This window comes from Dysidea avara, chromosome 8 (genome assembly GCF_963678975.1).
Source record: "Dysidea avara chromosome 8, odDysAvar1.4, whole genome shotgun sequence".
Lineage (NCBI taxonomy): Eukaryota > Metazoa > Porifera > Demospongiae > Dictyoceratida > Dysideidae > Dysidea > Dysidea avara.
Window position 1 is genome coordinate 19135676 of NC_089279.1, and position 21401 is coordinate 19157076.

At 36.2% G+C, this 21401-nt stretch overlaps 1 protein-coding gene across 2 annotated transcripts in view; it reads left to right on the forward strand.

Moving 5' to 3' along the window:
- Nucleotides 1–15618, forward strand: part of LOC136264455 (neurogenic locus Notch protein-like) — a 58180-nt gene extending 42562 nt beyond the window's left edge. For both annotated transcript variants that reach the window (XM_066059191.1, XM_066059192.1), the window contains 24 exons: nucleotides 386–769; nucleotides 1356–2831; nucleotides 3306–3401; nucleotides 3631–3856; nucleotides 3908–3962; nucleotides 4021–4086; nucleotides 4141–4267; nucleotides 4321–4473; nucleotides 5348–5417; nucleotides 5503–5617; nucleotides 5919–5968; nucleotides 7476–7617; nucleotides 7674–7768; nucleotides 7844–7955; nucleotides 8006–8162; nucleotides 11706–11775; nucleotides 11836–11902; nucleotides 11954–12051; nucleotides 12104–12230; nucleotides 12285–12326; nucleotides 14901–14966; nucleotides 15025–15067; nucleotides 15143–15262; nucleotides 15317–15618. In XM_066059191.1, the coding sequence (XP_065915263.1) occupies nucleotides 386–769; nucleotides 1356–2831; nucleotides 3306–3401; nucleotides 3631–3856; nucleotides 3908–3962; nucleotides 4021–4086; nucleotides 4141–4267; nucleotides 4321–4473; nucleotides 5348–5417; nucleotides 5503–5617; nucleotides 5919–5968; nucleotides 7476–7617; nucleotides 7674–7768; nucleotides 7844–7955; nucleotides 8006–8162; nucleotides 11706–11775; nucleotides 11836–11902; nucleotides 11954–12051; nucleotides 12104–12230; nucleotides 12285–12326; nucleotides 14901–14966; nucleotides 15025–15067; nucleotides 15143–15262; nucleotides 15317–15441 (4082 nt within the window). In that variant the 3' untranslated portion in view covers nucleotides 15442–15618. The remainder of the gene's footprint in view (nucleotides 1–385; nucleotides 770–1355; nucleotides 2832–3305; nucleotides 3402–3630; nucleotides 3857–3907; nucleotides 3963–4020; nucleotides 4087–4140; nucleotides 4268–4320; nucleotides 4474–5347; nucleotides 5418–5502; nucleotides 5618–5918; nucleotides 5969–7475; nucleotides 7618–7673; nucleotides 7769–7843; nucleotides 7956–8005; nucleotides 8163–11705; nucleotides 11776–11835; nucleotides 11903–11953; nucleotides 12052–12103; nucleotides 12231–12284; nucleotides 12327–14900; nucleotides 14967–15024; nucleotides 15068–15142; nucleotides 15263–15316) is intronic.
- The last annotated feature ends 5783 nt before the right edge of the window (nucleotides 15619–21401 follow it).

Sequence of the window (21401 nt, forward strand, 5' to 3'; positions counted from 1 at the left end):
ACTCTAAAGGCAGATGACTGTTCTATTAGAGTATATCGATCTTTTCTGTCACATGCATTTTGAAGAGTAAAGATATGCATCAGTCACTTATTATGTGCCCATAACTGCAAATTTAGCATAAAGCTTGAGCATAGTTTGAGCATAATAGGTAAAACATTTAAGCAGTGCAGCATAGCATAATAGGTAAAATTTTGAGCATAATAGGTGGGTCCCTAATTCTTATTCTCAATAGCCGAGCTGGAATTATTCATATGATATACATATATAATCACCATGGCCATTGGGCTTGTATATTGATTTGTATTTGCACTCACTAGTTTTACTGTAGTACAATGTAGATGCCTTTTATGTATATGTACGCACCATTATTGTTTATTTCCTCCAGTCCCACAATTTGCTGCAATGTTTGATCAAGATGAATATCAGTCTATCATTAATATAAACTCACCTATTGGAACAGATTTGTTTGCAGCATTTTTCATCATCAATTCAAGTGTCGTATTTAGCTATTTAAGTTTTGATATTGTGGATAACATGATGGTGGGAGAGTCAGTTAGTGGTAGTGACTTCCTTATCAATGGGACTACACCACCAGTAGTTATATCCCCTCCATTTGAGTCAATGTATCAGTTAACAATATCAACTGGTAGAGTATTTACTGTTAGTGATCAGATGAGAGACAACATCACATTTAATCTACATAGTTTTGTTAACACAACAAATGGAGATATAATAATGGCACTAGCCAGTGTAGTGTTGCGTGTAACAGGTAATTTTTTACTAATAAATATAAAGCAGTACGTTGTGTACATGTGTTAAAGTATTACTACAAGTGCTTGCAATAAATACCATAGAACAAGAGTTGACAAGGTATTTGGTTTCATAATCATTCTGGGCTATAGTTGGTAAACATGTGAGTTAGAATACAGTACCATGATAATGATATGGTATCTGACTGTTGTATTATTATGTACATGTTTTTTATGGCAACTAAATGTGGCTGTTTCAACAGCCAAAACTCTGGCTCAGCTATCAAGTATGATAAGGACTGTAGTCGCAATAATCTATTTTCTGGAGCAAACTCAATTTTTTTTAAGTTCAGCTATCTGCTACCTTCACAGAAACATAAATATTCAAGTAGTACATCCATTATAGCTATGCACCTGTAAAAGTTACTTATGCAAAATACAATCCACAAGTATGGTTTCCTCACATGCAGGTAATGTGGTAAAACAGCTACGTAATTACCATCATAACCAATCTAATTACCGGTACAGCTCTAGTGTAATAGATTCATGTGTTGCTATTTGCATACAATAATCAGATAGTATTGTTGTATTTATTTAACAATACAGATATCGATGATTGTCAAAATGTTACATGTCTTAATAATGGGACATGTGTGGAAGTGAATAACAACTTTACTTGTCAGTGTACTCCAGGATATGAGGGAAGACTTTGTGCTAATGTTACTAATGAATGTGATCCAGACCCATGTGTTAATAGAGGGATATGTATAGACCAACATCTTAACTATACTTGTAATTGTCAACCAGATTTCACTGGAAGGAACTGTAGTGATACAATTGATGACTGTATGTCTGATCCTTGTCAGAACAATGCAACTTGTATAGATGGGAATGCATCTTACACGTGTGTGTGTCTTGAAGGATTCAATGGTACTAACTGTGAAACAAATATCAATGACTGTTTCCCTGGCTTATGTGAAAATGGTGCAACCTGCATGGATCTTGTTAACAACTACACATGTGATTGTGTCACAGGGTTTACTGGTAGGAACTGCAGCATTGACAATATAGACAATTGCAGTAATATAACTTGTAACAACGGAACTTGTATTGACCTAGTAGATGATTTTATGTGTCAGTGTGATGCAGGCTTTACAGGTAGATTTTGTGAGACAGATATTGATGACTGTGAGAACATAACATGTCTCAATGATGGAACTTGTGTTGACCTTGTTAATAACTACACCTGCGGCTGCATTTCAGGTTATACTGGAACAAATTGTAGTATTGATATTGATGATTGTTCTCCAAACCCATGCAACAATAATGGAACCTGCATGGATCTTGTTAACAACTATACATGTGATTGTGTCACAGGATTTACTGGGAGGGACTGCAGTATTGACAATATAGACACCTGTAGAAATGTAACTTGTAACAATGGGACATGTGTTGATCTAGTAGATGATTTTATGTGTCAATGTGATGCAGGCTATACTGGTGAACTATGTGAGGCAGATATTGATGACTGTGAGAACATCACTTGTCTTAATAATGGAACATGTGTGGACCTTTTTAATAACTATACATGCAGCTGTACTCCTGGCTTTACTGACATGGTTTGTAGCACAGACATTGATGATTGTGATCCTAATCTTTGTGAAAATAATGGCACCTGTGTAGACCTTGTCAATGACTACAATTGTAACTGTACTATAGGATTTACTGGTGATAGTTGCAACACAACTGATTATTGTAATCCTAATCCATGTGAAAACAATGCAACATGCAGCAATATTCTTGATAACTATATGTGTAATTGTACCATGGGATACATTGGCAGAAACTGTGCTACAATTGACTTGTGCGGTACTAATCCGTGTAGATTTGGAAGCTGTACAAACATTGTTGGTGGCTACATATGCAGCTGTAATCAAGGATTTACTGGCAGAAACTGTAGCACTAACATTGATGACTGTGATCCAAATCCTTGTGAAAATAATGGAAGTTGTGAGGCTGATATTGATGAATACAGATGTCAATGTATGCCAGGATATACTGGGCAAAACTGCACTTCTGAAGGTCTGTAGTGTTGCATTGTAAAAAGTCTGAGTATTTAGCTCAGTATCAGGTCCCAAGTGAATTAGCCATGTAATGTTGATCACATTTTGACAGGTCAATGGTTTTATCCATATTATGAAATGTCTGAGCTGGGTATTAACCATTTCCATCAAATCAGATCTATGGTGCATTGCATTTATGGTATTGCAACTGGTATTCTTAATGCATACAAGCCTATACAAAGTTTCTCAACAGGCTATCAATAATACATTTCATACTGTTGGCAGCGTAAACAATGATAGTGATAGATGCGTATTGTGCATGAGAGTGAAGTGAGCTTAAGGTTGATGTCAGCATTGACATAGTATTATGATGGGTTAAATCCAGAATACAAGCACAGCCATGATAAAAATATAGTTTACATATCTGCTTCAATAATTTTTAACTATTATGTACTTATATTTGTAGATATAATATTGTTTATTTTCTGTTCAGTTGCAGGATGCTCACTTGATACAGATGTGTGGGGCATAGCGTGGCCTTTTACTACTGCTGGAAGTAGTGCAACTTATCAATGTTATATGTCACAAGGTATGTATCAACTGCTTATATTGCTCACACTCTGCTTCATAAATATTTTATTAGCATCCTTTTACTAAACATTATCTCCTTACTACTACACAAGTAAAAGTATTTCACAATGCAAAGTATGTGTGCCTAAAGTTACATTGTGAGTGTTCTATAAGCATAGAAATTTATAACATTCCCCTGATACAACTGCATATAATAATTATACAATCATTAACATTTATGTTTATAGCTACCAGGAGATGCTCAGAAGATAGCAAGTGGCAACTGTCAGATGTGATGATGTGTGAATCACAATCGTTCAAAACACTAGAGACAAAAATGCAAAACAATAATCAACCAAACACTACAACACTCATAGCATATGCTGATGAATTGAAAACAACGACAAGTGGTGGTCAGCCTATACTACCACAAGATGTACTAACTGCCAATGAAATTCTGGATGCACTTATAAAGTAAGCATTCCAACACAGTAAAATATGTGTTCATGTGTGTATATATTTTAGTTCTGTGTTAAATTTTAATGGAATAAGTGAACTGGATATTTTGATGATAGCAAATGTAAGTCCAGAGTTAGCAGGGATATACGTACATAATTTTAATTTTATTCTATGTGTAGAATGTTGCAGATACTCTAAACAACCTACTCAATAGCAGCAATGACATTTCATTTCAACAATTTGAGGTTTGCTATTGTGCTGTTATGTACACAACTGTATCTGATATGCTTAACTTATAGAATGCTTCAGCTGGAGAATTGCTACTAATGAACTCAAAAAGAACCGCTCTGTTATTAGCCCAATACTTAGACACTATAAGCACAACAAATGAACCTTCAAATTACACAATGGAAAGGAGCAATATTGGTAAAGATAATAATGTGCATTAACTTTGGTTACATCAGCAATTGTTTCCCTAGTGATTGATGTAAAACTACCAACTGAAATGCAACTAAATGAAATTGATGATGTAGAATTCCCAGGAAACACCAGACTATTTTCAACCAATCTTGATGATAAATTTCAAATCAAAATTCCTAGTTCCATAGTTTTAGCTCAGTTTGCAAATGAAGGTATGTATGTACATATTTATTAGTGACTGATTTAGAATTTGTAAAAATTGATTTTTAAAAATTTAGTGTTGCAAAATTTTAATTTAAAAATACAAGTCTGGGGACATGACCCCAGAGACTTTAAAAGCTCTGAGATTGAATTTTAACCTTAGTAAATAGAATGCTTTAAATTGAGAATAAACTAACAGTAGAGCAAGAGTTGTCTAAACTATAGTTTTTGGTTGCTCTACTAGAAGAGTTTATTGATGCTCTGTTAGAGTATTATTTGGGAATGAAGTACTGCTGAAAGATTCATATATAGCTACAATGAAAACACAATTGCTTACATACTGAAATTACAACACTGTATCATAGCCACCGAGCTACAGTGGCTAGACTGCTATATACTTAGCTAAAAGGGTTTCGACTAGGCTTGCACTATTTTATGCCAGCAGAATAGGACATTTGCAAGATTTTAATGCTCAATGCACATGCTGAAAATACAGCACACTACACACTATTACTACATTTCATATAAAAGCGTGTAATGAGTTGTTATATTTCATGGCTGATTACTAACACTTTGTGGGAACAAGATCAAGGTACATTAATATAGCAGTCATTTACTCTATAATACAGCAATAAAGTAAATTATTGTTGATATACTCCAATAAGACAGTCAGTTGTTGAGCGTACTCTTGATTTTGAAAGCATTGTTTTAAAGCATTATAGGCTTAATTTTTAAGCACTTTTCAAAACCATAATAGATTATTTTCAAAGCATATTCCCAGAAACCACACTAGCTCAACCACTATTATATGTGTGTATGTACATATAATGATATTGTAATTAATTTATGCACATGTGATCAAAATCTGCAAACATTTGCACATAGGAAAAAGAGTTCCAGTTATCAATGTTATCAGCGATAACATCAACTCAAGGTTATCAAATGACATGTCAGGGTATGTACTCCTCTGAACTTTCCTTACAGTTGTGATAGGACTTCACTCAGTTGATTATCTTGTGATCTAAAATTTACTTTTACAGGACACCAGAAGGTCTAAACTTGTGTAGTCAAATTTCAACCAATCTCACAAGAAGACTTCAATTTGTGAATGATACTCAAGTCACTATGGAGTTTAACATTGGAAGGTTGTTTAATGTAAGTATAGAACATGGTGAATGTGGATATTCAATGGTACACTTTCAAATAGCTAGTAGACATTTTATAACAAGTTTATGCAAAAAACCTTAATATATTCACGCATGAAGTTTAGCAATAGTTAGGAAATAATTATCTTCTCTGTAGTAGCTATGCAGTTTTTTTTCTGTAGTCAGGGCATGAATCCAATTATCTATACTCAGTCAATTATGCAAATACTGTTAGATAGTTATAGTCATCATTGTTGATTCCTTGTTGTCAATGGTGATATACACATTATGTATATATTATATCACTGTAGAATACAGTAACTCCACAGTGTGTCTTCAGGGACTATGACCAAGATGGAAAGTTAGTATATACAGTACACATGCACATGCCATTTTTTGTGGTCTTATTTACTTGTGAATTTATCTTAATGTGTATACAAATATGTGACTGGCAGACCTACATAAGTTCCACAATGCATAGCTTTAGAACAAATAAACAAACAAATAAATTAGCTACTGGTGATGGTCAGCTGTTTGTTTGGCTTTAGTTTTTCACACATCTAGTTAGTAACTAAATTCAAAAGTATATTCATACTTAAGGTATGTATGTTCATACTTAAGGTATGCCTCTTGTGGTCAAGTGTGCAGTACTTCTGGAGTACGAGCTACATACTAAGTGACTGCAGGAGGCATCCCATCTATAGAAATTTTATTTTACAGTGTATATGAATTTCTAGAGTAAGGTAAGGCATCATGACGCTTCTATACAAATTCTGACTGCTTATTAGGATATCTTGATCTCCTGCAGTACCACAGGTGTGTTGCAATTGGTTGCCTTGATGGTTACTATAGTCACTGTGAAACTTAGGAGATGAAGTAGTAGTGTGTCTAGATAGAGTGGAGAGAATCCATGCAGGCATGCTACACCCTATAACACATATATGTACATATGTACACGTCAGCCCAAACTTTAATTGACCCAATGATATGCAACACAACAAAATTTCCCTGACCTAGACTAATTCTGTCATTGTCCAAATACTGCCCCATCTTGGGACCAAACAGTCTATCTTGAGACACTTGGTAAAAGACATAGCAGTACTTGGACCTTTAGAGAGAGTCAGTCTAGGTCAGGTAATTTAGCCATGTAACCCGGATCAGCTGATCCAATTTTTGCCCCAGATCAAAGATTTCATAACAAGTCTTATAACATTTGATGTTGCCCTATTGTTCTGCTTTTTTGCTAAACATTATATTGCCGATTCACTTAAATGTGGCATGATATTCCAGATACAGACAAAAAAGACATACAGTACATCATAACTTGGCCTCTCCACACTGGCTTGTAAACCTTTTTAACAACTTGACACATGCACACAAAATGTTTCACAGAAAACTAGTGGATTGGTGCATGAATGTAATAAGGTTAAGAAAAGCTTTAATACTTAATGCCATGAGAGAATGTATAGTACATTGATGAAGAAAACATTAACATCTACAGGTACAGTAGGACCTCCATTATCCGAACACCTGTGCGTCAGTTCATTCATAAAAGTGTTCAGATAAGTGAATTTGTTCAGATAAATGAAGCCCATTTATTCATAATATATAGACTTTTGTTCAACTACTCTAATAGAATATACACTTATTCTAATAGGAATAATGATGGAAGACAAAATAAGCTAATAGAGCAGTCACTTATACTGTTTGGATAATCAAGGGCTCGGACGATCAAAATTTGGATAATCGAGGTCCTACTGTATATAAGATCAATTTTTTTCCTGCAAAATGTGTTGCAAATAAGTGTGTTAATCAAATACACTACCATATGCATAGCACATATACATTAAGTAACTCATCTTTTAAAGGGGTAGATGGTCAACAGATGGGGTTACTACTGGACAGCTACAGGACAATGGATATATTCAGTGTAAATCAACACATCTTACTAGTTTTGCTGTGTTAGTTGGTCCTAATACTACAAATACCACAGGTCGTCCTCTGTCACCAGTAAGTTGGATTGATTCATCTGTGGTTGATTACAGTATGTTATCTTATCAATGTAGGCAGACGAAGATACTCTTTCATTTGCTGTTTACATTGGTTGTGGCATAACAATAATCTGTCTTATTCTGACTATTGTAATATTAATTGTACTAGGGTAAGTTGTCATAAAGGCCACATGCATGCATCTTGTGTAATCTGTGTGTAATATATGGTTCTTTTAACCGTGTAGAAGAAAAGTGTTTGACCAAATTCAAGATTTTATACATTTCAATATCTCACTTGCAATCTTGCTGGGTTTGTTCATGTTTGTATTTGGAGTGGAAGTTGCAAAAGATGACGATGTAAGTGTCATATTTTAAACATATTTCAAATTATATATGTTCAATTTTAGGTTGCTTGTATGGTGCTAGGTATTATCCTGCACTATGCCCTTACAGCTGCATTCTGCTGGATACTTTGTGATGGGATTCTGATATACATTTACATCTATCATTCTTTCTATGATGGATTCTTTCGAACATGGAAGTTCTTCATCATCCTTGGCTGGGGTATGTACTGTACAAATCCAAATTCATATCAATGGAAGTAATCATGTGAAGATATGTTACCTTTTATAGTTGTAACATGGGCACGAGTGATTTTCCTGATATGTATGACCAAAGCCTGAGGGCTGCGGGCATACATATCAGCAAGAGTGAATAATTCACTCTTGATATCAGGCAAATCACGAGTACCCATGTTACAGCTATTATGCAACACTTCCATTCCCGCTGATAGCTTTGATACCAATACAAGGATAACCACTGGATTCAATTTATATGCATGCCTAAAAGATTTGAATATGGTTATGCAGCAAGTAACGTTGTTGCTACGATTTTTATAATAAACTGATGAGTCCTGAAGATATCACAGAAAAGTTGAGTACAGCAAATTTCGGGGAATTACAAGTGTTTTAATGCTTTCACTGGCATTGTTAATCACGACTTTTTCTAAAGACCTAAAAGGTTAAGCTTTGTTATAGAGTGGTTAGCTCATGTTGTCCATATTGTGGGCATGTGCACGTTCAAAAATGTGCCAAAACACTTATAAATGCTCTATAAGATGTACTACTTCACACCTTTAAGTAATATTTCCAACTTGTAGAATGGCAAGGATACTGTAACGCCTTCATTTGAGTGCTGCTTCTTGTGGCAACACTTCAATTTGTGGCAATCATCAAGTGTGCATTAATTTATTTGCACAATCGATTTCGGTCTGAGCTTGTATAAACAAATAAAGGGCAGCACTACTACCTCATCCACATCAAGATGAAAGTGGCTTGCTCTTTTAGAAGTGCAACCACTTTCCCAGGATACATTTCAATGTACACCGGTGTACAATTAGAGGTCTCCTTGGCAAATGTATCCTCTGGAATATCTTTGATCTAAGGTGTCAAAGTGCTACATACAACATTATCATGATGCAGTAAGCTTTGATTGGAAAAAAGCTTACAAACAAGGACCATTTCATTAAAGTTAACTCTTTTATTTTTGCTATACAGTATTAATTGCATGTTCTATTTCTGTTTTTCCATTATTAATTTCACTGGATTGGCAGCTTTGAAACCAGCATTTGTCTGTGCACAACCATAATGTATGCTGCTTAAAGCTTGTGCTTTTTTAACTTATAAAAAGAGCAATAAAACATGTGGTTGTTACAATTGTTGCTTCAAAGGCATAGCCAAAAACTTTAGAATGTGACATTGACTGCTCTATTAGAGTTAAGTATTGTCTGACTGCTCTATTAGAGAAGTCAATGTGACTGCTCTACATTTTAGCAGTACTAAATTGTTTTATTCAGGTTTTTATATATATATATATATATATCTTTGTTGAGGCAGCTGCCTTGGTAGCCATAATGGCAGTTATGCTACTGTACCATGCTGATATGTTTATCATACAGTACGGTTAGTACAGTATATTAGAGATTTGGGTTTTCCTAGCCAAAAAAATTCACCAAAAACCAGCTTCACAACTCCATCCTGGCACCTTGGCAGTATTGGTTAGGTTTAACCAAACCCAAAAGTGCATTCAGTACAATCTTAAAGGCTTCCAATAAATTGTTACAATTTTTAAAAAATTATTCAATGGAATTTTCTACTGACTGACTAACCGCCTGCTTGCCTGCCTGTCAGGCAAGCGTACTCGATAACGGCTAAGGCTATGGGCTTGATTTTTTCACTGTTCGACATTGCTTCGTCCCAAGACATGCCTTTTGGCATACCACATTACGTACAATGTACGCATCATGTTTGTCCTTCTTTATGTCCCATTTCCTTTTTCTGACAGCCCAAGGTGTTGATTTGCTGTAGCACAATGCGTGGCTTCTCTACAGTACGTTTATAAATGGGAACTGTCCATATTTCCGTGGTGATTGGATTGGTTGCAGAGACGATTTTAGCACTGTTCTTTGTTTGTAATGCTGTGTAATGGGCTGAACATAGCTGAAAGTGAAGTATAATGGCTACTGCACTTTTGAGGCAGTAGCTAATTGATAGTTTTTTTGATACTGTTGGGGGTGCGCAGATCGTTGTGTGACTGGATTGTTGCAGAGGCACTTCTTCTACTGTTTTTCGTCTGTAGCACTGTGTAATGAGTTGAGCATAGCTGAAAGTAAAGCATAATAGCCACTGCACTTTTGAAGCAGTATTGATCACTGGAGTGGGCATTCAGACAAAAACATTAATTCTGGTGCCATCCTTTGTTTTGATGTGGTATGAGTGGGTTCACCAGTCATAATAATGCACAAAAACTTTTGGAATTTTCAACTAGAGTAGGGACCATAGCACATCAATAAAAAGTACTGAAACAAGCTAGAGTAGTGCACAATATTAAATCACAGTAAAACAGTAAGAAGTGTTATATCCCTATTGTGCATTTTTATTATGGTATCTTAGAAAAGTAGGGATATAACACTTCTTATTGTTTTACTGTGATTTAATATTGTGCACTACTCCAACTTGTTTCAGTACTTTTTATCGATGTGCTATGATCCTTACTCTAGTTGAACACTCCAAATTTTTTTGTGTACTTATTTTTCAATTTTTTTTTGGAAATTATGAATGGTGAACCCACGCATACCACATCTGAAATGGCGCCACGTGCCTCAGCTATATCAATTATCATCTGAAAAGTGAAGTATCCATTACGCTTCGTTGTCAGCTATGCTCAACCCATTACACAACATTTCAAATCAAGAACTGTTCAGAAAACACCTCTGCAATCACTGTATGAAAAATACAGATGATTTCCATTACAAAGGAAAGCCATCATCTTGATGCTGCATTTCACATCAAGAAATTGTGCAATGTAATCATTTTTATTGTTTCTTAGCTGATTATTCATACTTCATGGAAATAAGATCAAGATACTCTAATAGAGCAGTCACTTACTCTAATACAGTAGTCAGGAAGGGCTGGTATACTTTAATAATTCAACAAACTCTAGAGCATGATCTCGATTTTGAAAGTATAATTAATACTCTGAATTTTTGAGCACTGCTCAAAAGCATAATAGGCTATTTCAAAGCATACTTGGTAATCATAGTTCAGATAATAGAAAGTTCAGATATTTGATGGTTGGATAATGGAGGGACCACTGTAGCATATTTGTGGTGGCATAATAGGACACAGCTGATCATAATTGGAATATAACAGGGAAAGTTTTGTAGCATGCTCAAAGTGTAATGGGAAATTGATTATAGTACAGTATAGTGCAGTATGCAAGATATACAAATTATGCAATGTTATAGTGTTTGGCAGTAGCTAGATGTAGGAGGTAAATAGGAAACAACATCATATACTTTTGGGCTAGCTTTAGATAAGAAAACTATTATGGAATATCTATGCATTATTCGTATTAAATACAGTATAAGCTCTGCTAGCTACTGCCTGTACTGCTATAATTTGAAATGTCTACAGAAATGTCAAACCTAACCAGTTTTTGAGGTTATACATAGTACTGTACATGAATCATAAAACGAAAAGCTTTAGAATGTATTATATAGTTAAATTACTGAGGTTATAGCAATGAGTGATAATGTTATTTTTGAAGGATTTCCAATGGCAATTGTGGGTATAACAATTGGTGTCTTTTCTCCTGATGACTATGAAGCAAAACGAGGGTTAGTTTACTAATTCAGTAATGTGTATACCTGTGCATATTAATGATTGATGTGTAACAGCTGCTGGCTATCAGAGACAGATCATGCAATTTGGGGATTTATTGTTCCAGTTGTCATCATTTTTCTGGTACTATCATGGTAGTTATGTATGCTTTATTCTAAATGTCATGTCTTATAGTTAAACTTCATCTTTCTGTCTGTTGCATTTTACAAAGTTTGTTACACTGGAATATACCACTTGACTGAAAAACAAGGACGAAGACATATCAAAGGAAGGTAAGGATATACAGGTTGGGTACCACCAGAGTTATTGACTTATTTTATATAGATACATGGTGAAAACTCAAGCATGTATTCTACCACTGGTGACTGTTACATGGATTATTGGCCTCTTTGCTGTCAACAAGAATGACGATGTCTACACTTATGTTTTCACTGCACTAGTAATAATTCAGGTAGCTGCTATGTGCTTCATGGATTTGGATATACAATTGAATTTGTTTTTTCAGGGATTTGCTATTTTCCTCCTCTACATAATCTTAGCTCCAAAGGTTAGTTGTACAGTTTGTACTCACGACAGTTAACTAACTTTAACTTGTATTCATTCAGTGACATAGTGCTAGTCATAGTATAACACCTGAAAGTTATGTCTTCCCTTTGATACATATTCTAGCACTGCCCTAATTACTAGAACAAAACAGCACAGGGGAGGGAATTTGGCAGGAAGTGGTACATCAGTTTGTAGTAGTCATATGGAGCAGAATTAAAGTTGTAAATATTTTACAGTTTAGTGTTACTAGTACTGTAGAAAAACCTAAGCTGTTGTACTAATGTTTTCTTTAAACATGGATTGTAGGGATCAGTTCCGGTGGTGAATTCCATGAGTGTTTTATGACCCTAATGCAAATTGCTCGGTATAAAATTTTAATTGCAGCAATTGGGGTGGGACAAGTGCTCTGTATGCCCATTTTTGGGTCTACTACAGTTGCCAATTGCTGATGTAAAACAAAAGGTGCAATGTTCAAAACACCAGGGTTTCACAATTTGTAGATGCCGGTTTATTGAAGGGTGCTCCCTATTTCACAGTTATTTTGTTTTTATATAGTATAAGCCTGCCCTGAGTCAGTCATATATCAACTTTGTGTCTTGAGTCTTTCCCATCTCAAAAATATGCCATTTTGTTATAGTTAGAGACCAATCATGAGGATCTTCATGGATTTTAAAAACCCCCAAGGCGAATTGAGGTATTTAGATTATAATTATCTGCTAGGAGGTCTCTACTCATTTTAGAGAACCTCCCCAGAAGTTAGGCATAGGATTATTATCAGAACTTGAATTGATGGTATACAGGGGTAAATGAAGTACATATACCTTGTTAGAAATAGTATGTTATTAGTTGCTTGGCCAAGTTTCAACAGTAAAACACAACACAAAATTCATGAATCAGATTGGCTATAGTTGATATCATGGAAAATAATGGAGAACTATCCCAAACTATTTGCAACAAGCATATAGTCCCAGACTGATTTACTCTAATAGAGCATTCATGCATTCTAATAGAACACTCAAGTAAAGTATACTCTAATAAAACAGTCAAGTAAAGTATACTCTAATAGAGCAGTAATAGTTTTCAAGATTCATTTTATGTGGTAACTTCCTGCATACGGAACTATATAACTATCTGGAGCAAGAAACAAGGCTAGTTATGGCTTGAGAATAACTTTTGGGTAGTAAAATTTGGACACACCCAAACAAAGCTAGCTAGTTGCAAACAAGCAGACAGATCCACTTCCACCAGAGAAGTCAAAACTATGTTTTAATTATTATTAGAACTTTCCAGTGTTTAAGACCTAAAACTCTAAAGGTGTGAGTTACAGTCTGTATAAAGTGCTAATTAGCCAACCCCAACCCTCTATCTCCACCCTTCCTAGTATTTAGCTATCCTGAGATTTCAGTATACCTCCATGTTATTTCATAATTCTGTATAATTGCACCTCATCATTCTATCTGATTGCTAATAGAGTAGTATAATTTGCATGACTGTTTACTGCATTAGCGTTTTGTCTGCTCTATTAGGCCACTCCAAATTGGTACAATGGTTTCTGGTCCCCAGCCCGTACCAAAATATAAATCCGTTGTAAATAAGTCATTATGCATGTACATACCTTATTTAATGCCCATTGTACCTACTGGAATATGTGGTTTTCATTGACTTACTTCACTACATCCTGGTGAGTGTTATTGCTGTTATAACCTTGTACAGCTTTTGGCTTTCAAAAGTCTGCTATATAGAAGCCAAGCCATTCAGTTTGTACGTATTTTGTGAGTCATGTAGCTAGTCATGTATTTTAGTCATGTAGATGCAGTAGTTTTAATATAGTGTTTTACCAATATAAGTTGATAATCCATTTAGTATACTGCTTTCTAGTCTTGTTCCTCTGAAAGGGGCATGCAGGCAGGTGAATTTCATCATTATGCCATTAATATCTAATGGACTTGCAGGGGCGGATCCAGACTTATGGAAGGGGGGTCAAAATGAACTGAGGCACTACATTGTCTCTGGTTTGGTAAGGTGAGACAAAAAAAAGGTCACAGCCAGCTGACAATAGCTACCTACCTCACCAACTACACATTTATTGCTGATAAAGTATATTAAAATCCTTAAATAGCTCGCTACACCCTGTTTTAATGCTGATACTGCTTTATTAGAGTGACTGCTCTATTAGAGTATCTCGATCTTGGTATACTAAAAACTTTTGGAGGGAGTCAAGAGCCCCACTGACCCCCTGTATCTGCCCTTGGATTTGTGCATATTGCAGATTTTCTTGCTGAAAACACATGATCACCTCAAAATCCCAGCATGATTCCCAAACATACCTATTATTCCCAGAATTATGCTGGCATAATTGTCACATAGGTCTCTTAGTGGATTTTAAAAACCTCTTTATCTCAATGCACACCATTTTCGAAGTGCAGTTAGGTAGTATATTCAAGTACGAACCAAAACATATTCTTGTATACTGGCCAACCCCACACATAATAATGGCAGACAAAATGGATGGGCTATACACGTCAATAAGTGATTAGTCGTGAGTTATGTTTGACATTTATAATCATCCTTGTAGTTCACAGTTTTCAGAAAAGGTGGAAGCAGTGAAGAGCAAGAGATAGCTTATTCCTACTCATATTCTGTGAGTTGTAGTGGATTACATAACAAGATGTCACATTATGCACAATAATTTAATACAGGCTGGTTCATCTGGAACTAGGGCAACACTGAAGCAGAGAAAAGGTAATTTTCATCTACAACTTTACATATGTAACACCGGCCATGGCTACATGTAAAGTACTTAGTTTATGTTTACAGCTGAAGAACCAAAGAAGTTCACTGAATTAACGAGGAGGAATTCACTGGCAGATTACAATATGTCTATTAGAAATGAATATACATCAAAAAGTGAAACGGATAGTGCTTCAAAGAAGAAAGGTAATGCACTGATAAAACACTGAGCCTGTTAGGAAGTGCATACATTATTTGCAGTTACTATTAATACTGATCAAAATGAAAAAATTCCAACAGATGAAGATGACGAAAAGAAAGATGACCATGTGCAACAAGACTTCTCTGTTGCTTTATCAAACATAATTGAAGACGCAGAACTCTGAATGACTAATACTAAGTCGCACATACATTACTTGTTAGTTATTATATTAGCTATGCATATAATTAAGACAATACAGCTTGGCTGACAACTGGTTGCATAACATATATTTTATATTTTGTATGGTTGTGTTGTGAGCAGAGCAGAGCTCATTTTTATTTTTATTCTCCTGTGTATGCAATGTCTTAATTAGGGTTGGGGGATAGTATAAACATATCGGAATATCGGGATACTATCGCTATGATGTATTGATTATTTGAAAAATTACTATCGGACAGTAATTAAAATGTAAAAGTATGCAAATATTCATGCAAAACACTTGTAAAAATAACATTTGGGAACAAATATCAGTCTAAAATAGGAGTCCCTTAGTTAAAAATATATCCATATGCATCCCTCCTTGCATATCTTTGTGAAGGTAATAGTAGATTTTCACTATCATTATACTATCATCTATTGTGAACAGTGTCTTACTATTGTTAGGACATTGAAAAATTCACTATCGCCCAGCCCAAGTCTTAATAACTCTCTTTTTTTAGCATCAATGTCTATTTGCTTTTTGTAGTAACACAACTGAATGTTAAAATAGTTATATATGGGTAGTTTCTACGCACTCCTGAACAGCAAACCAATTAGACTGCAGTTTTAATTTTACGATGGTGTTAGTACCTAACTGTGGTAAATTTGGAAAATACACTGCATAAAGTGCACCAATAGTGCAAAGGCCTTATGATCACTTCATTCGACTCCTATTAACAGTATTCTCTACCTTGGCTCCAGTAAAGGTATTAATTTTACCAAAGTTAAACTTTTGTACAGGTTGCATTGACAGTTGGACACTTAGTCAATTTCCATTATTGTTAACTCTTGCACTATAGGGATACGCATTTACGTAATTACTAAAAACTATCTACAGTTGATGTACCCCAATGCAAGGACAGATTTGGAATTGGGAGAGGAAGTACTCAAAACCTCTCTGAATTATTACTATGTACTAGCTAGTAGAGGCTACAGGTGCAATTGCTTCTTATGCCTAGACAGTGAAAAGTAGAAAAAGCAGGGGTAAGGGCTAATCACTTATAAGGATCACTAATAAGCGGCCAAACTTCTAGTCTGCTAAAAATTGAAATACTCTAATAGAAAACATTCAACTATAACTATAAGGAAGCATTGGGTGCACTGAAATTGGACCTTTTCTTTTTGGCTTGTACATTGCAATCTCACCATTGTGACAAACATGATCCTGCCATTTCAATTAGGCCACTACAATGAGATAACTTGTTTCTCATCAACCGCCTGCATCAAAATTTTCTTGTGCACATGTGCACTCATTATTGCAGATGCAGACACTACTCGTGAGTTTTTTTCACTTCTGTGTTGGTTTCAATGCTTTCTAGAGCATCAACAACCACTGAGGCACCATCAGTGAGTGCTATATGAGAACATTAGCATTAGTACCGTGACCTGCCTACGAGTGGGTTATCATCTCTAAAAGTCATAGTGGCTCTAGGTACTGCTTTTGTTACAAGCCTGCAGCAGTTCCTCTCCTAATAGACTGATCAGCCTGCAGATGCTAGCTAACACGGCATCAGCAGCTGCAGCTTTTGCTTGCTGCTGCTGAAAATGTTCCATTCTCCAAGGGTGTGGTACAGACCCCAAGACTGCATGGTGAAAGTACTAACTAATGTGGAATTCTCTTAAAGGACTCTCTAAATTAGAAAGCCTTGTTATTGCTGTGCTGAAGAAGATGAAATTTATTTGAAATCTGAACTGCATGTCAAACACCTAAATTCTAAAATAAAAGGTAGATCATTATTATTGGTTTTGTCTCTCTAGTGTAGCTATAACTAGTAGCTACAGGGTACATTAAACTTCTACAATTTATATTACTTAAAAAATAATGAGACAATGAGATAAACCTCCCACCCGCATGTGTGATTCTATGAGAAGCTGATGAGAAACAAGTTATCTCATTGTAGTGGCCTTACTTAAAGTTGAAATTTTATACCATTTGGCATTTACATTTAAGTATGGTATATATTTATAGTAAACCTGTTATTGTCATAATACTTTTGAGGGATCATTTTAACATCTTTGGTGTAACTGTACCTATGGATATTGCGATATCGCTGATGTGATTGGCAGCAGTGGGAATGCACACTTTTCAGTGAGCATTCCCACTGGTGCAAATCACATCAAAGGACTACTAATTGAACTTCACATGTTAATTACTTACAATTAAACTTATCACTGATTTTGTGTTTACCTATATACCTAACAATCCTGATTGAGTGTTGTGAATTTCACACTGCCATCTGGATACACAAGGTCATGATGGTTAGTTGCAGTGGCTAAAAAAACTATTTTTTTACAACTAGCCAAACCTGAGAGCGGGGGGGTATTTGTTATGCATGTAAACAAAAGTTGCATCTATGATATATATTGTACTCTATTATTGTTGTTGTGATTGTCTAAATAGCTAAAGTAGTGAAGAGAGAACTTGTGTAGTGAAGTGTCAGTGGATGGGGAAGGCTGTAGGGGGGCTTGGGCATATATACTGTATTACTGTCCCAGGAAAATTTTGAAATGTAGCTGGGATGAGATTGGATCTGGAAGCAATTTCAGAGAAATGCGGTGAAATCTGGATGTTTTAAGGAAATGGTGAATTGAAAGGATAAAAAGAATTACGTATAGAGGCAGCATAGTTACAGGGTTTGAAAGTATTTTTTTAAGAATAAACTATTGTTTATTAGCTATACTATAGGGCAATTTTAATTGTGGACTGTAATAAAAGTAACTATGATTATAGGCTAAATAGTAAAGCAATCTCTAGTGGAGAGGAGAAATTTTTTTTGAAAAAATAGCAATCTCAAGATAGGATCTTAAGGTACTTTTAGCCAAATCCCTGTAAAAGAGATTTAAGCTGTACGCATGTGCACATAATAATACATAATTTTGAGGTTATACTTTTCTGTGGTGCAGCTTGCTAACTTTTACAACTAGCCCAATCACCATTTACAACTAGCCAAAAGTCACTTACAACTAGCTTTTTGGCCACAACTAGCCCCTTTTTTAGCCCCTGGTTAGTTGCCACCACTTCTGTCTGATGAATAAAGCCTTTAACACAAAAGTACATAATCAAAGTTAGCCAGCACTGCATGTGTGTTATGCGCACAAATGATTTCTTGGCCCTGAACTACAGTAGATGGTGTAACTAATGAATGAACAGCAGAAAGCTTGATTTATAAAAATTATTTTTAACTTCCCAGAAAATACGATCCTGCAAGATCCCACAGGACTCCTGCAAGTTCTTGCAAGAAATGACCAGATTTCTTACAAGAGGACACCATTGCAAGACGTTTGCAAGATCCTTGAAAGCTCTTGAGGGATTTTGCAGGATTCCTGCATGAATGATGGTTTTTCTTGCAAGATCTTACAAATATTCTTGGAAGATTGTTTTACCTGGGAATTGTACACACACCTTGCTGTTGTTCCCACATATAATCTGAATATCTGACTGTGATTGCACTAGATCGAGAATGAGAAGAAAAAAACTATTGAGGTGTTTAAGCACACAATTAGAGATACCTGAGACACATGTGACTATACATGTATCTGTAAAATGCACAGAACAAACATGGCAAGGAAACCACAAATATAAATACATATAAAACTACAGTATCACATAACATTAACGGTAACTACACAACAAAATATAACTAAATGAATCTATCAGGATGACTGTGTACTAAAAGCATCTTTTGAGATGAGCTGGTAGTCTTTTGGCAACTTTGCTCAAGATAAATTTACAAGTCACTATATACAACTGTTGAATTATAGCCTAGTATACAATATGTACTCTAGAAGATCATTCTTTTCTGCCCCATGGCATTCTACGCAACAGAGTAGCCATTCCATTCTATCAATATTTTCAATTTTCTTCCACCATCATTAGATCACATCAAATGACATCATGTAACCCATCTTCTACTATCAATTCTTATTGCTACTTGTTTTTCATCAACACTAGCTTTCTATGGAATACCATTCCTCTCCGCATCCTTCAGCTGTCTAATTCTAATGCATTTCAGACAGAATCAGACTATACTTTGTCATGTTCTTTTTTGCATCTGTTGTAGTTAATTGTTTATGCGTTGTGTGTGTATGTATCTTTGCATGTTTTGTGTAGGTAGCACCTCAGCTGGTATTGCTCTGACAGCTTTAAACAGGTTGTATATAGGACCAAGAGTCCTACAGACCTTCGGCACTTGAGCTATAAAGTCTTAATAAATAAATAAATAACTTGCCTTCTGAACACCCATGTCTTGGACAAAAATTGATAATGTAGCCAAGGCTTATCCACACAAAAACAGCCAAGCTGTGAAAAAATGGTGTGACCTTCAAATGTTTGTTTACTTTTTTCAACATTATTATGACTAGCTATAGTGAACCCATGCATACCACATCATTCTGGCACCATCCTTTCTTTTGATGCTGGAGGTAATGTTTTCCATGGAAAATGCAGACGGTTCCCATTAACGTAGGGAAGCCATTGTGCTAGCTACCATGAATCGACATCTTGGGCTGTCAGCAAAAAGAAATAGGACACAAAGGAGGTAAGACCATGATGCATGTATTGTATGTACTGTGGTATGCCAAAAAGCACAAGCGACATTGAACAGTGAAATAATCAAGCCTGTAGGCTTAGCCATTATCGAGTTACACTTGTCTGCAGGCAGGCAGGCAGGCAGGCAGGCAGGCAGGCAGGCAGGCAGGCAGGCAGGCAGGCAGGCAGGCAGGCAGGCAGGCAGGCAGGCAGGCAGGCAGGCAGGCAGGCAGGCAGGCAGGCAGGCAGGCAGGCAGGCAGGCAGGCAGGCAGGCAGGCAGGCAGGCAGGCAGGCAGGCAGGCAGGCAGGCAGGCAGGCAGGCAGGCAGGCAGGCAGGCAGGCAGGCAGGCAGGCAGGCAGGCAGGCAGGCAGGCAGGCAGGCAGGCAGGCAGGCAGGCAGGCAGGCAGGCAGGCAGGCAGGCAGGCAGGCAGGCAGGCACCTATACAGTCAAGGCACCAGATGGTATTGTGAAGCTGGTTTTTGGATGATATTTTGGCCAGAAAACCCACACCTCCATGATCCCTAATCAATGGCAGATCCAGTATGGGGAATTTGGGGCAAATGCCTCCCCCCCCCCCCCCCCCCCCTCACTTGTGGAGGAGCCAGCCATGCTTCTGATTAAAATACTAAACTTTGTTACATCAAGATCAGTTTAGTTATAAAACTCATGAAAATAATTATGCACATTTTAGCAATGATTACAAATTCACTTGAAACCAAAGTGAACCAAAGTCAAACTAATTGTGAAATTGTCACCCATCACCTCCGTGTGTACTAAGCGCCTCTAAAATTAATTATCGTGTTGCTGTTGTGTAAGACATTCAGAGTCTTTAAAATAGCTGTTAAGATTCCACAACCCATCTTGCAAAGCCAAAATGGCAAAAATCAACAGTGAGACACTAAAGAGGTGATTATTTGCTGCTTCAAAAATGTAGCAACTACTTAACAGGCTCTCTCCAACCACCTACAACTTAGCTTGTTTGTACCCCTCCCCCTTGCCAGCTCCTGGATCCGCCCCTGCTAATTAAGGCTTTAGCTACAGCACAAAACGATGCTGAATGCCTGGTCCTACAGCCTGTTTAAAGTTGATACATAAGTACGTATGTTTGAAAAGGTGGGGAAAGGAGAAAAAATCCATGGACCAATATACAGTACTGTATGATAAAATCCTACAGACCTTCAGCACTTGTGCTGTAAAGCCTTAATGAAAAAAAAATGTGCATGCTTAGCTACCACCACAAAATAAAAATTATTAATTAGCAAATTTATTGACATCATCGCATTATTGCAATTTTATTATAATTAGAAATCTCGCAAAACCACGAGCCTAACCGCGAGCTCCACCTATGACTGATT